The sequence below is a fragment of the Epinephelus fuscoguttatus genome, linkage group LG17 (assembly GCF_011397635.1).
Source record: "Epinephelus fuscoguttatus linkage group LG17, E.fuscoguttatus.final_Chr_v1".
Taxonomy (NCBI): domain Eukaryota; kingdom Metazoa; phylum Chordata; class Actinopteri; order Perciformes; family Serranidae; genus Epinephelus; species Epinephelus fuscoguttatus.
Genome location: NC_064768.1, coordinates 33,517,288 through 33,531,500, shown reverse-complemented (window position 1 = coordinate 33,531,500; position 14,213 = coordinate 33,517,288). Strand labels below are relative to the sequence as shown.

General features: G+C 40.6%; 1 protein-coding gene across 3 annotated transcripts in view; it reads left to right on the top strand.

Annotated features, from left to right (window-relative positions):
• lrrc3b (leucine rich repeat containing 3B) overlaps positions 1-13,823 on the top strand; it is a 35,489-nt gene extending 21,666 nt beyond the window's left edge. For all 3 annotated transcript variants that reach the window (XM_049602851.1, XM_049602853.1, XM_049602854.1), the window contains exon 2: positions 4,607-13,823. In XM_049602851.1, the coding sequence (XP_049458808.1) occupies positions 4,753-5,535 (783 nt within the window). In that variant the 5' untranslated portion in view covers positions 4,607-4,752 and the 3' untranslated portion in view covers positions 5,536-13,823. The remainder of the gene's footprint in view (positions 1-4,606) is intronic.
• The last annotated feature ends 390 nt before the right edge of the window (positions 13,824-14,213 follow it).

Below are 14,213 nucleotides of genomic sequence, written 5' to 3'. Positions count from 1 at the left end.
TTGTTTTTCTGCATTTCTATTTAGACAGAGATGGGTGTTTTTTTTTTTTTGCTTGAGAATGAAGGTGAGAAAAACCTCACCTGAATGTGAGCACCAGCGGGTGTAGAGCTGTTGTCTCTGTGTGATCTGCTGTAAGACTGTGACTCACGCTAATAATAAGATGTATCTGAGATCAGTGTGAGGTGGATGATTAGAATTAGTCACCTTTGTCAACCACGAATAATTATGTGCATGAATGTTGTTGAAATACTACCTGCAGGTGTTTCCCTTTACCTTTCACATAGATAGTTACAGTTGCGTTTATTTAGCGTGCGTGCGTAGTATGAGAGCACATCATGGAGGCCTGTTTTAGGGCGTAGGTGAGGTAGTCAACACCAGCAGTTAGAGGAGAAAGAAAAGTGAGGAATTTTTTGTAGCTGATTTCTGACACCTTATCTTTTCGTCACACTGGTTCCTGTGTGTGCATTACACTGTTTAATAAATCTAATGGTTGCACTGCAGTGTGCACTTTATTTTCAGAGGATTCTGCAGGCAGAATATGATTCTCGCTGTCATATAATTAAATGGAAAAAAATGAAACTAATTTTGTGGCCCAAACTGCTCAATTATTGACACAGCTGCATATGAATCAGAGATTAATGAGAGTGCTCGATTAACAGCTGTCCAACATGCCCACGTGTGCTCCAATAAAAGACAGACAAGAAAGTCAATATGTCCCTTTGAATAACACACCTTGTAAGTGTTGTCTCCGAGACAGAGTTCAGATCATGGCAGACATACAGTATATAAATGTTCTCTCCATTAAACAGCAGGGAGCCATTATTTGTACAGAACATTGCTTCATTAAGCCAGGTTAATATGTTGTGAGAACCTGAAGCAAAATGCCCTGACCAACACAGCCCCTTGCAGAGTCCTGCACCGGGTCAGGTGCCCAACAGGTAACCCACAAAAAGCTGTGTATCATAGCTTTGTGCAGTATACGTGTAACATTTTAATATCTAAATCACTATTATCAAGCCGCAGTACCTTTTAATGTGAAAGTCAGTGACACAAGCTGAACCTTTGGTGACAATGTCACGTTCGTCACCAATATGGAGGACTCTAGCCATGAAACTTTACAGCCCGAGGATGAGGTGGCTCAAGACACCCAAGGAGGATCCTTTTAAGGTTTTGTGGTGGTGGAAGGAGCATGCTCAAATGCCTCCTAACCTGGCAGTGATTATATATGTACCTTTATTAAGCAGGATAAGCCCCTTGAAATGAACTATCTCGTCTCCTAAACATACAGGCAATATGCAACATTACAGAAACAAACAAACAAAGCAAAAAACTGGACAGCAAACAGAAAACAAAACAGACAAGCAAATACAACACTAACAATGGCTCTCACAGGGTTAATCAATGTCGAGCACCTCTCCCTCAGCAACAGGCAGGATGCTATAAACCAAATCTGAAATTATTTAAGCAAATAGTGCAAGCTAGCACGTACAAAGGCTTATGAACGCATACCCAACATACACAGTTAAAAACGGCAGCAGGATGTCTTCAGAGAATTAAAAAGGGTTCTTTTGAAAATATGAAGTGAATTAGCAGATCTTAAACATCCAGGCAGATTGTTCCAGTCATTTGGGGCTTTGTACTGAAAAGCACATCGACCGATCCGATTGTGTGGAATGTTTTCACTTTCGACTTTTCCTCCGCTGGATTTGTAATTCAAGAACGATGAACCCAGCTTAATGTGAGTGACTGTAGCCTGTGTGTGTTTAATCATGGGTGCAGGTCCGGTTGCAGGACTTTTATTAACGGGTTGCGGCTTTGACTTTGACATAATGATGGGTAAAAGGTCGGTTCTGGTACTGAGCTTCATGAGTATGGCAGGTGTGGGTTTTCAAAAATGGACACGTGCAGGACTGGCGCCTTGTGTTCTAACACAGGGCTGCTCAGGTACACTGGGAGTACATTAGTGGAATGTTGAGTAATGTGTAAATGCTCACAATGACAATCTGTTATGCTGATGTTTAGCAGGTGGGCTTATTTTTACCATGCCCACCATCTTAGTTTACGATATTAGCACACTAACATTTGCTTAAAATAATTAAATACAGAAATGTACAGGTGAGGATGATGGGAATGTTGTTAATTTTGCATATATTTGGTCATAAATCAAAGTTTTATACAAATTTTTCACTACTTGACATATGTACATCCCATTCCTGTGAACCCGATATTTCAGGAACACCTTATGGTAATTTCCTCAACTTTGGCACAAACGTCCACTTGAACTCAAGGATGAACTGATTAGATTTTTGTGGTCGGAGGTCAAGGTACTGCCTCTAGCAAAGATTGGCGATGGCATAGAGGCATAAAAATGCGCTACTGTTTCTGTTTTGCTTCCTGTTTTTCTTGTGCAGCATTAAGGGATTACAACTGCATTTCATTATGCAACCCTGTGTTTTCGAAATAACAATAAATAAACCTTAAAGGAGACCAAACTTATAAGGATTCATCCTATGGAAACTATGAATTTGCACCAGATTTAATAGCAATCCAAAGTGGTGGACCACCCAACACTGCCAACCCTAGAGCCACATCGCTAACAGCTGGGTGTGAGATCGTATACGGCTATGTTGGGTTTTTTTAGAATGAAAGTCAAGGGATCACCAAAGGTACTACAATTCATTCTGCTGGGAACATCTGTAGTACAGCAATCCATCCCAATGAATGTCAACCTGCTGGTGGTTCTACCAGGGCTGTTCCAAGGCACTCTGGGGGCCCCAGGCAAGAGGCACCTTGGATGCCCCACCCCCGCCCCCAGGGTGACCAGGTCACAGTAAACCAAATGTTGGACAAGGAGTAGGTTTGTGAGGGACAATGTGGGACACCCGCCCCAGCGCAAAGTTTAGTCATCAGACACTTGTCACGGTACCAAAATTGGGACCCACAGTGTGATACCAGTGAAAGTGTCACGGTTCTGAGTAGTATCACGATAGCACATCAAAAATGAGGCAGATGTGCCTTTTGTCATTTATAAAAAGATAAATCACTTTTCTATAATACATCACTGATATTTCAAAGGAATAAATTACTTATTGACTTATTCATACTTCAAAAACAGCATCAATGAGTGATTAACATAGGGGGGATCAAAATAAAATAAATAAATAAAATAAAAATCAACCAGCCACCCTCCTCCCCTGACAAGTAAAGAACAGTCCCTTCATAAGTAAAGAACAGTCCCTAAAGTGCGGTGAGGTTTCTGGACCGTTACCTGCCACAGAGAGAGAAATGTGAACGGCTCATTTCTCCTCTGACACGTCACATACCTGTGTGCTGCCACAGCTCGGCTGTTCAGGTACTACTGGGCAGTCATGAAAGCAGCATATTAAGTGCCAGGTGGCCAGCACGCACCGTTATTGGACGGCGCATGGACACTCATGCTCTTGCGATTGCTAGCGCGGGTGGCAACCAATCATGCGGGACATGGTCTCAGTTTGCGTGACGCATGAAAAGAGTCAGAAATGCTCAGGGCGTCGGTGGCTTAGTGGTAGAGCAGGCGCCCCATATACAAGGCTTTTGCCGCAGCGGCCCGGGATCGACTCCAGCCTGTGGCCCTTTGCTGCATGTCACTCCCTCTCTCTCTCCCCCTTTCATGCTTGTCCGTCCTATACATTAAAGGCTTAAAAATGCCCCCAAAAAAATCTTTGAAAAAAAATAAAAAAGAGACAGAAATGCTGTGCAGTCCCGCACAATGCGGGACGTCTGGTCACCCTACTTAGCCACTCGCAAGCAGCAGCTAGTAGGGGGCCCCATTAGGGGGGATTCCAACGTGTTGTCATTGTTGCAGTGTCTATAAAATAGGGGTTCCATCATATTGTCATTGATATGGACCAATGTCAGCCTTCTCTGGGTGCCCCCTTCCAGCTCGGGACCCTAGGCAATTGCCTAGTTTGCCTGTCCGGTTGCGACGGCCCTGGGTGCTACATGAGAACTGATAGGATCATGAAAGAATTCATCATCCGGGAACCATGAATGGCTTTTAAAAAAAAAATGCCAGTCTTGTAGATGTTCAGATAGATGTCCACTGGATTTTTTTCCCTTTCTGAGTCATTATCATCATCATCATCCTCTGGGCAGCATGAATGTCATTTATGGTGTCTTGCAGCTGGCTAAAAATTTAAATCACCATTTAGCAATGAATTTGTCCCACAGTGTGGCAAAATAATTGTGAAAATAAGCGCGGAGCCCATAATTGTAAAAGTCATACAGTTACATTTCTGTTTCGCATACACAGAAGGATCTTGGTGAATAGAGAATATAATGTACATATTATACCTTGCAAAGAAGCTAGTCATCTTTTGGATTGGACTTGGTATCAGCAGATACTTGGTTCAGGATCGGGGGCAAAAAACTTGATCAGGACATGCTTACTTCAAAATATGGGCCCCTGTCACATTGTCAACAATCACATCAAGCTATTCAAATTTGAAGGGCCCGTGATGGTGACACTGACAAACATAAGTAATAAAATACTACACAAGATGAAATGGTGAAGGGTGTCACTTAACCATATTTATTGACCCTGTCTTTCTGTTTGATCTCCTTTCAGGCCTCATCGAAGCATGGTAACATCTGTTCACACTCCAGTATCTTCAGTGGGCAGACAGTGAGGACCAGTCGCAACAATGCGATGTGTGTAAGGGACCAGTGGCAGAGTAGTGGCCCCAGGCGGGATGCTGCTGACAGCCGGTCAGTATGACTTTGCTGGACTTGTGGCTGTCGCGCTCCATCCCCATGTGCCTGCTCCTTCAGAGCCTTGTCCTCATGGCCCTGTGCTTCCCCTCGGCCAGCATGTGTCCAAAGGGCTGCATCTGCCACCGCGACCCTCACCTCCACGGTCTCAACGTTACATGCAGTCAGTCCCGCCTCAAAGAGATCCCCCCCAGCCTCCCGGTCGACACTGTCCTGCTGAGGCTAGACCACAACCAGATCGGCGCTGTGCCCGATCAAGCCTTCCACGGACTCAGACTTCTGAGGGAGCTCAACCTTTCATACAACGCGGTGGAAACTTTAGGGGAAGGTGCGTTCAGTGGCATAGAGGCGACGTTACAGGTGCTGGACCTCTCCCACAACCGCATCACTAGCGTACACAAGGATGCCTTTGCTCGGCTCAAGGCCCGCGTCATTGTGGACGATAACCCCTGGCATTGTGACTGCGCCCTCCAGCAGGCCATCGGTGGAATGGCCCACAACCATGAGGCCGCCGCCCGGGTCCTCTGCAGGAGCTCGGAGCTTCGTGATCAGGAGGGGCGACCTTTCTTGGCGGTGGACACTGACCTCTGTAACCTGGCCAAAAGGACCACAGACTACGCTATGCTGGTGACCATGTTCGGTTGGTTCGCCATGGTCATTTCATATGTGGTGTATTATGTCCGTCAGAACCAGGAGGACGCCCGACGCCACCTGGAGTATCTCAAGTCTCTCCCCAGTAAGCCCAAGAAACCTGACGAGGCTGATGACATCAGCACTGTTGTCTGACAGCAGTGTCAAAGCGACTGTGTCCCACACAAATCTAATGAACACCAAAATGTTTATTGTAACAGGACCCCCATTTATAGTGTTTACTATTTGAAACTTTTAGGTGATGTGAGCATCAGATCTGCTGAGAAATCTTTGTATTTTGGAAATTCTGTTGTATGTCCGTACCAGGGTTTGTTCATGACTGATCCGAGATGAGATGACACGTGAAGGGAGGCCACAGAGTCTAATAGTCTAACACCAACATTATCTTTTCTACAAAAACAAAAAAAAATGCATACGGAGCTTTGAAAATTTGAAACTCAGGTTAAAATATTGATATGATAATGGCTTTTTGTAGATGAAAATTTGGAATATCTGATAAAAAGAAATATATTTGTAAGACCTGACACCCTAAACTTCATTTGCCAGAGCCTTCATTTTGGTATCTAAAAGCCCACCATAAAATACTCATCGAGTTTTGCAAACACCTGCTAAACCAACTGCATCTTTTATACCCCTTAAAATTAAATACAAATTAAAATATTTATATTGACAGCTCTGCACTGAAATGTTTGCATTTCTGAAGCCAAGGCCGGCTCATTGAAATTATTTGATCTGCATGCTGTGTAATATTTTAGACCATTAAAACCTTGGACATGGGGTATGCAGATGTGAGGTAGTCTCATTTCCCTGATTGCCTTGAGCTGTGGTAGCCTGTTTTGTATAGACAAATCAAAATGAAGGCAAATATAATAGAGGTAGTAGGCAGTCACAGAAACACTGAGTGAACCATGTCGCAGCTACAGAGAATACTGGATTGTATGGAAGCCCATTTCTACCAAGAAAAGACATGAATGAAAGGTCTGGAATGATTAACATTAAAAATACTTACTCAAAATCATGAAATATGAACTTAAAATTTGGACTTGGGTGAAAATATTGAGTTACTAAGTCAGAAGAGTTATAAGATCATAACTCAGAAGTATCATCTATTAAATCATTTTGAAAACTTTACTTTTGAAGTCAAAATTAAGAGATAGTAGGTTAAAGTATGACCAAGCTTTTTAGCTTTTCCTGCTACGTCACTATTATAAGTCAAGTTAAAAGTTTAGAAGCAGGGTTCTGATTTGTCTTGTTACTGAGGCAGATATTGAGGTAGAAACAACACATTATGTGCTCAAGTATCAACAAAATGGCCAGGCACTGGTTTCACAAAACACCTTAAGTTAAGATTTTCTGAGTTATGGTTAATTTAAGCTAAAATCAGTTGCACAAAATACCCTGAAGTCTTAAAGATTTCCTTAAAATGTTCACTTAGTATTAAAGGTTTTCTCCTTATCTCCAATCTGATGTTCTTTACTAAAATGAGAGCGCTGTTGTTCGAGGAAACAGAGCGTCCTAATTCTACGTGAATTAACGAACAGTTAAGTTAATCACACGGTCACTCTGCTCGGCGCTCTGCTGCTCAATGTGTCCAGAGTGTGCTATGCCACTCCGAGAGTGCGGTGCTCTGGATAACTGAACGTTAACTCCAACAGTGCTCCAAATTTACAAATGGGCCAGTTTGTACGAGAGTGCACTCGAGAGCGCTCGAAATGATTCGAGTGTACCCATAGTTAAACCACTGTGTGAAAGACGATGTAAAATCTCTTTCAATGCAGTAAATAAAATGAATGATAATGATCTTTATTTATAAAGTGCTTTTAAAAACAGAGTTACAAAGTGCTTTACGTATCAATAATTAAAACAGATAAACTGATAAAAAACACTTTAGTATATAAAAACTGAGGAAATAAAAGACAGTCTAAATGTACCTAAAACTCAAGTTAAATCACAAAAGGCTCGCTTATAAAAGTATGTTTTAAGAAGAGACTTAAAAGAGATCACTGACTCTGTATAAATGTAAAGTTAATATTTTTCCTTAACTAAGGGAACCTTTTAAGGGATTCTGTGCAACATATTTAGATAAGTCCCTAAGCCAAGGAGAAATTAAGCCTTAGGTGTCATACTTAAGGAAAAATCTTAAGGTATTTTGTGCAACCCTTTATTTATTTATTTACTATATGTGTTCCTCTGTATTTTTCAGGGTGTAGTTGCTCTTACTGAATAGCCCATATGGATTAGTATCTTAGAATAATGACTTACTGTCTTATAATTTTGCTTTACCTTGTATTTTTGTCATTCCTTACATTTCAGGCAGGTATGGGCATCCATTCATCCCTGATTGGTCAGAGGGTGTGAACTGATTTCAGATAGCCACACCTCCTTGATGCAATGTTCTCTCTGGCATTGTGAATTAATTCTTACAGTTGGAGCGCTGCTGATTTGAGTTCTTACAAGTCTACAGCTTCTGCTTGTTGGAGTATGAATGTTCATTACAAAGAAAGTGCTAATATAAAGTTTCCATTTAAAGAACTTATTGTCCCAATATTTAAGAAACAATACTTATCTTTCAGTTGTAGCAAATTTCCATAAACAGGATAATGTAAAATAGGGTGCAAATAGTCCATGCAATTTTTTTTAATAACAGCATTGTGGATTATGTTTCTGAATACAGAAGTTTGTTAATCATAATGCTAATCCCAATTATGGTTTGTGTTTAGGCTTGAGAAGCTTAAGAGTTTTAAACTGAAATGGCATGGCATTAGCACAGGGTTTGTGAGGAGAACTTACTGATGGTGAGGTTTTGTTCCAAAATGATGTCGGCCTGTTGCTGCCATCATCACAAAGAAATCTGCGCTCATTATACTGACAAAATGGCTTAGTTTCTTGTTATTACTACTTACCAAATTATTCAGTTTTAACAAAAACATTTGTCACTTTATCTTGACATATCAATGAACTGTTATCTGTACATGATTTCAGTATTTAATTGAAACGAGAGAGCTTTTTTGTGATAACAGAATACGGACTTCACTCATTAAAACAACGTCTATATTATGTTATGAGAAATGACACAATCGGATCCTTAAAAAGAAGACACTAGCCTACGCCAGTTCATTACCACATATTAAAATAGCGTACAGCTACATGACAAACCATGACACCCTGGTCATAAGGTTAAAAAACAGTACTACCAAACCACATTGTTTCTGCCCAACCAAAACCCAGATGGAGCTCTGAGTTGATCAGAATGTTAATATGCTCGTCTGAGTCACCTCCAGTTATTACTATGCACTCACAGCAAATAAGCTTTACAAGCAACAGTGAGTGAATTACAGACTTTTTTACACCACTTTTTGCCCCTCAGGCAACATGCAAGCTGCTCTGCTTTCTTGGTGGAGGTTGTTAGGGCTGTGTGCAGATTCAGGGTTGATGAAAGCCACCGCCAACTCCTTTTGCATTTTTTGGGTAAATCATAAAATGCATCGGGTTTTATTTAAAGACAATTCTCATTTAAGGATGCTAGAACTGATCGCAAATCAAAGATAATGCAGTAGAAGACAAAGCTTTTTGTAGTAAAGACAAATAAAATTGAGTTTAAATGTTCATTGCTGATATTATGATAACGATAATATGAAACCGTATAAACACTCTTATGTGTAATAACAACCTGGTGTCATTTCGAAGTCATTCAAATCCAATGCTTGGGCAGTGACTTCAGACATCAGACACCGCTGAAAAAGCCTTCCTTAAACGTCGACATGATATGTGGTTGGTCGCTGGTATAGTTAAATGGTGGCAGGGGGAGATACACAGCGGGGCAAGCAGGGCGAGGAAACACCGACTTTCACCAGGGAGAGCGTTAGTTGTTAAAGGAAAAAAAAAAAAAAAACGTCAATTCATGAAGTCATACTGTGCTTTTATTTTGAAACAGACTATGTAAACAGAAGTGTATTTTGAGGGCCTCACTCCGAAGTCATCCAAATGCGGCACTTGGGCAGTGACTTGCAGTGATAGAAACCAACGAAAAAAGGCGTCCTTTAACATCGGCATGATACGCTGCCGGTTGCTGTTATAGTTTAACGGCACCCGGCTGCGTCAGTGGGAAACGCGGCGGGACAGGGATAAAAGTTAAGGCAGCAAAAGCCCAACTAGGGCAGATGGAGGGGTGGTGACCGACTTTCACCTGAGAAAGTGGTGTTTGTGTCCCGTAAGATTCTAAAACCAAATCCTGTTCTTTTTCGTAAACCTAACCATGCGTGGTTGTTGTTAAAAGAAAAAAGAAAAAGTCAATTCGGGGTGTTGTACCGTACATTTATTTTGAAAGAGACTGTATGTAAAGTTTAAGTGTACTGTGAAAATGTAAGTTTATTTTGAAAGAGGACAATGACCAAACATCGAGTCCATGACCAAACATCGATATGTGATGAAGTCAGAGTGAGAATGTGTTGGTAATAACCAGAAAGCTTCTTGAAAAAGTGATATATTGTCACAACAAACAAGATTCCTGTTGAAATTTCATCATTTGGTATGTAGTATAAACAAGAATAACATGTCATCATAAGATAATAATACACTATTATAACTAGGTTTCTTATTGGTGTATTAAGGAAACAGCAATGGTGACAACAACAACCTGCCAGACAGAGTCATCACTTTTAACAACTCTGTCACTATTGTTACGTTCCCTGATCAGACTCAGAGGATGAGGGAAGTAACAATAACACTGAAAAAGGCAAGCGGAGATGGGTGTTTAAACAAAAGTTATGGATTCCACACATTCATTGAAGCCATTATCATTATCAGTTCAATAACAATTAACCCTTAAACTTTTTGAAGGTTGTCCTGGCATGCAAAACATCAATTAACAATCAAGTAAAATTGGACATTTGCAAGCCAGAAATGTTTCAGTGGTTATATGTAAAAATCAGTTTTGCAGCATATCAAGATAAATTTTTATTTGTACTAGATTCATTTATCTGCCTTGCAATGACATACTTTTTTACTAATCTCTTAAATGTTATCAAAATTAACGCTACATTTATAAAGTGAAGAATATGTTATTATTTAAGATATAGACCTAAAACAGACCTAATCTTACAAAAAGAGTTGGTACAGGGTTGCATGTTTTAAATCTATGCCTGTGTTGAATCTTATTTTGAAGTACTTAAATTCCACAAAATATGCTCATACAATGCAGAAATCTTGAATTTGAAAATGTGTCCTTGTGTTGGAACCAGAACGGTACATGTCATATGACTGTAGTTTATGGTGCTATGTGTAGCAATTAATCAGTTTACTGTCGGTACAGCGTTTTAGATTCCCCCTTCTCCCTTCTCCCTTCCTGCTCCATGAAAGACATGACAAAAAAATAGGGGACAACAGCGATGTCCCAGTTCAGCATAGGTCTCCTCTTGAGTCTGCAGTTTGAGTCCAGATGTGTTGTAGCGGGCCAACAAGGCATGCCCCATTCCAGAGGTTCTTCCAGACTGAGCCTTCTTGGCCTTTGCAGCTTTGTTTTTTTGAGATGTCGGAAAACAAGTGTATCCTTTGCTCTCTACAGAAACCCGTCCATCACATACAAGCTATTCAACATAAATGTGCCATTCTGCTTGTATGGGCATGTGCATTTAAATTTTATTTCTAGTATATTTATGCCTTAAAACATTGACCAAGTTGGTACAGTTAGCTGAAAGAAAATGGTTTCCAATATATCCATTGGGACCCTGAATGTTAAGTGATGTGAAACAATAGGTATTCAACAACATTTTATAAATTGGTCCCAAAATTGAATTTACATTGAGGGAGACAGTTTCATTCTTGACCTTGAGAGTGATGGTTTCCATAAAATAATCTTAACTCACGGTCCAATTACTAGCTTTTTCCAAGGATTTTGATATCTAATCGTCATCTGCAGATGAATGGTGCTCAGTTGACATGGAGTTGGCTTAGCTGTCATCACGGGACCTAACTTGAAGCAGAACATTGATCAGCAGATGGTGATACTTCATGGATTGTAAGAATCCTAACATAATACCAGGATGGACATTGCTAAATCAGTGGGGACCACTTCATATTCACATCCAACACCAGAAACCTTGCAGACAAATGGCTGTTTGCTACAATGGGGCATTTTTCAACCTATTGAGGCTTTGGAATTATGAGCCGTCCCAACAATGGCATGGCACCTTATAGACAAGTTTTAAAAAGACCTACATCAGCGAAATCACTGAGTGTTACTAAGTATGTCCAAGAGAGCAAAGGAGAAGGGAACCTTACTACCTACTCTGAATGAGGCTCTAATTTATCATATTCTCAAAAAGGGTAAACTGGCTTCTGACTGTAAAAGTCATAGACCCATATCCCATCTCTGATAAGACCTAAAGATCTTTTCAAAGGTCTTGGCTAATCAATTTCAATTTTATTTATAAAGCCCAATATCACAAATCACAATTTGCCTCACAGGGCTTTACAGCATACGACATCTCTTTGTCCTTGGACCCTTACAGTGGATAAGGAAAAACTCCCCCAGAAAAACTTTAATGGGGAAAAAATGGTAGAAACCTCAGGAAGAGCAACTGAGGAGGGATCCCTCTTCTAGAAAGGCCAGACGTGCAGTAGATAGCATGTGTAGACTGATCGAACTGATGAAATTATAACAAGTATAATCTTGATAAAGCGGGTTATATTAATTTGAGAAGCTTTGCAGACAGTGTCAGACGCCTTCTCAATATTACATTGTCCTCTCTGAGCAAGAACTGTCCTATGGCAGCAATCTCATTGGATGCAGAGAAGGCGTTCAGTAGAGTCCAGTAACGGTATCTGTTCCTCACTCTTGAACATATGGATTTAGCCCAAAATGCATGACCTGGATTGTAAGTCTCTGTTTCTACAATGGCCCATTGTTTGAGATTGTTTGGAGGAATTGCCCCCATGTATCCTTCCTAATTATCAGGTAGCTGAAGTTTCTGAAAATCCTAACTCTCTCTGTGACAACTGAGCAAACTCTGCAGATGAAGACCAAGAAATGTTTCCAAACGTCCTTGAAAAAGCTCATAAACTGAGAGTGTCTTATTTGATGTTTTGGAATCCAAGGTATTTGGGAATGGTTTAACATCTGTGGACAGACTGTTGCTGTGTTGTACTGTACATTTCTTCCTTCAGTTTGTGAAGTCTATGTTTGTTCCTGTTGTCTTTAGTCAGCTGTTGTCCGTCAGAGTCGGTCTTTGTGTATCTGTTCTGATCAGAAGTAAGCACAAAACTAAATGTCAGTTTCGGTGGACTTCTTCTCGTTGGTGTTGTGTGGTTACTCCGGTCCTTCAGAATTAATGCAGTTTACCGTTTACTGTAACCATTTGCCTTCACTTGATTTCACTTTCAAGGACAGATTTATTTAAGTCGGAGACTGCAGACTATATGATCATCTCAGTCATGACAAATCAACACAAACATCCCTATTCAATCCAAGCTGTCAGTGCATGCATCATTCCCCTTTAATAACACTGTGTACACTAATGTTCCCAGCAGCGGGTGAAGAGAAAATTGACGCTGTCATTTTCTCAAATGGCCTGCCTTCCATCACAGCAGCTGGAACATACGACCAGAGAAATCCAATGAAAGCCACTTGAAAGACAAGATTGATATGTGAAGGTGCAGGAAATTAGATTTTACTGGGGAAAAAAAGCTCATTTCATACATACTGACTACTTTAAATAATGACCTAAAGAACTCCTGCACAATGAAATGTTGGATACTGGGTGTTGCTGATATATTGTGAAATTTCCTCTCAGTTCATGTTTCAATTGTTTGTCATAGAATTTGTACAATTATGGTTGTTAAAATGACGTCTTAGGGGATATGCAACGAGAATACGTAGGTACACTAGATCACATGTAAATAGGAACGTTGATGTTGTGTGAAAATACTTGAAATCCCTTTAATTAGTTGTTCTTGAATGTGCTGAATCCCTTAGCCTTGTCTTGTAGAGGCGACCTCATACTCCTCATGACAGGATCAGGATAGACTATAAAGTGCATGTACAATGTAATGAAGCACAGTGTAGCCAAGGACCTGAGAGTATTTCTAAGTGCCTGAATACTTCTCTCACCATTTTATTTTTTTATTTACATCTTCTGTCTCCACCTCTGGTCTTTGTTCTAAACGCATAAGCCTCTCTTAGTTTAGGATACTCACTATTTAGTGGATTTGCCGATTTAGGTTTATTTTGCAACTTAGAAAAACACTGAATCAACCATGCTGATGTAAAGAGCTGTTCAACTAAATTATACTGTACCATATCACAGTTTTCCGTGCACGACAGGGTGTGATAGACTAACACAGTGGAGGATAAAAATGTTAGCTCTGACTATCATGGTTGTGTTGTAATGGCATGACATACAGAAAATGAAATAAAGGAGGTATGCATTGGCTCATGGTATATTTTCTTTCTTTCTGCTGATTGAAAAATACTCAGCTTCAGACAGTAAATGAGTAAAGCATTAAGGTGATGTGATAGCTTTTCCCCCAGGGATGGGTAGTGAAACAAAAAAACCCTACCTTACACCCAGCACAGCGGGTACCCACGTTGTGTAAGTACCCTTGTGTCCATATGTGCACCTGTAGGTGTGTAGGTCTTTAAATGAGTTGTGGTCAGGCACATTGGTGTTTTAAGGAAGCGGAAAGTGAATGTGCTACTGACCAACAAAACCTGGTCTAAGGTCAACGGCACAGTATTGTCATGCTATATGAAGGGCACGTTATTCAGAAAGGCGTACACTCTGCCAAACACACAGGAACCCGCAGATGGATTGCAG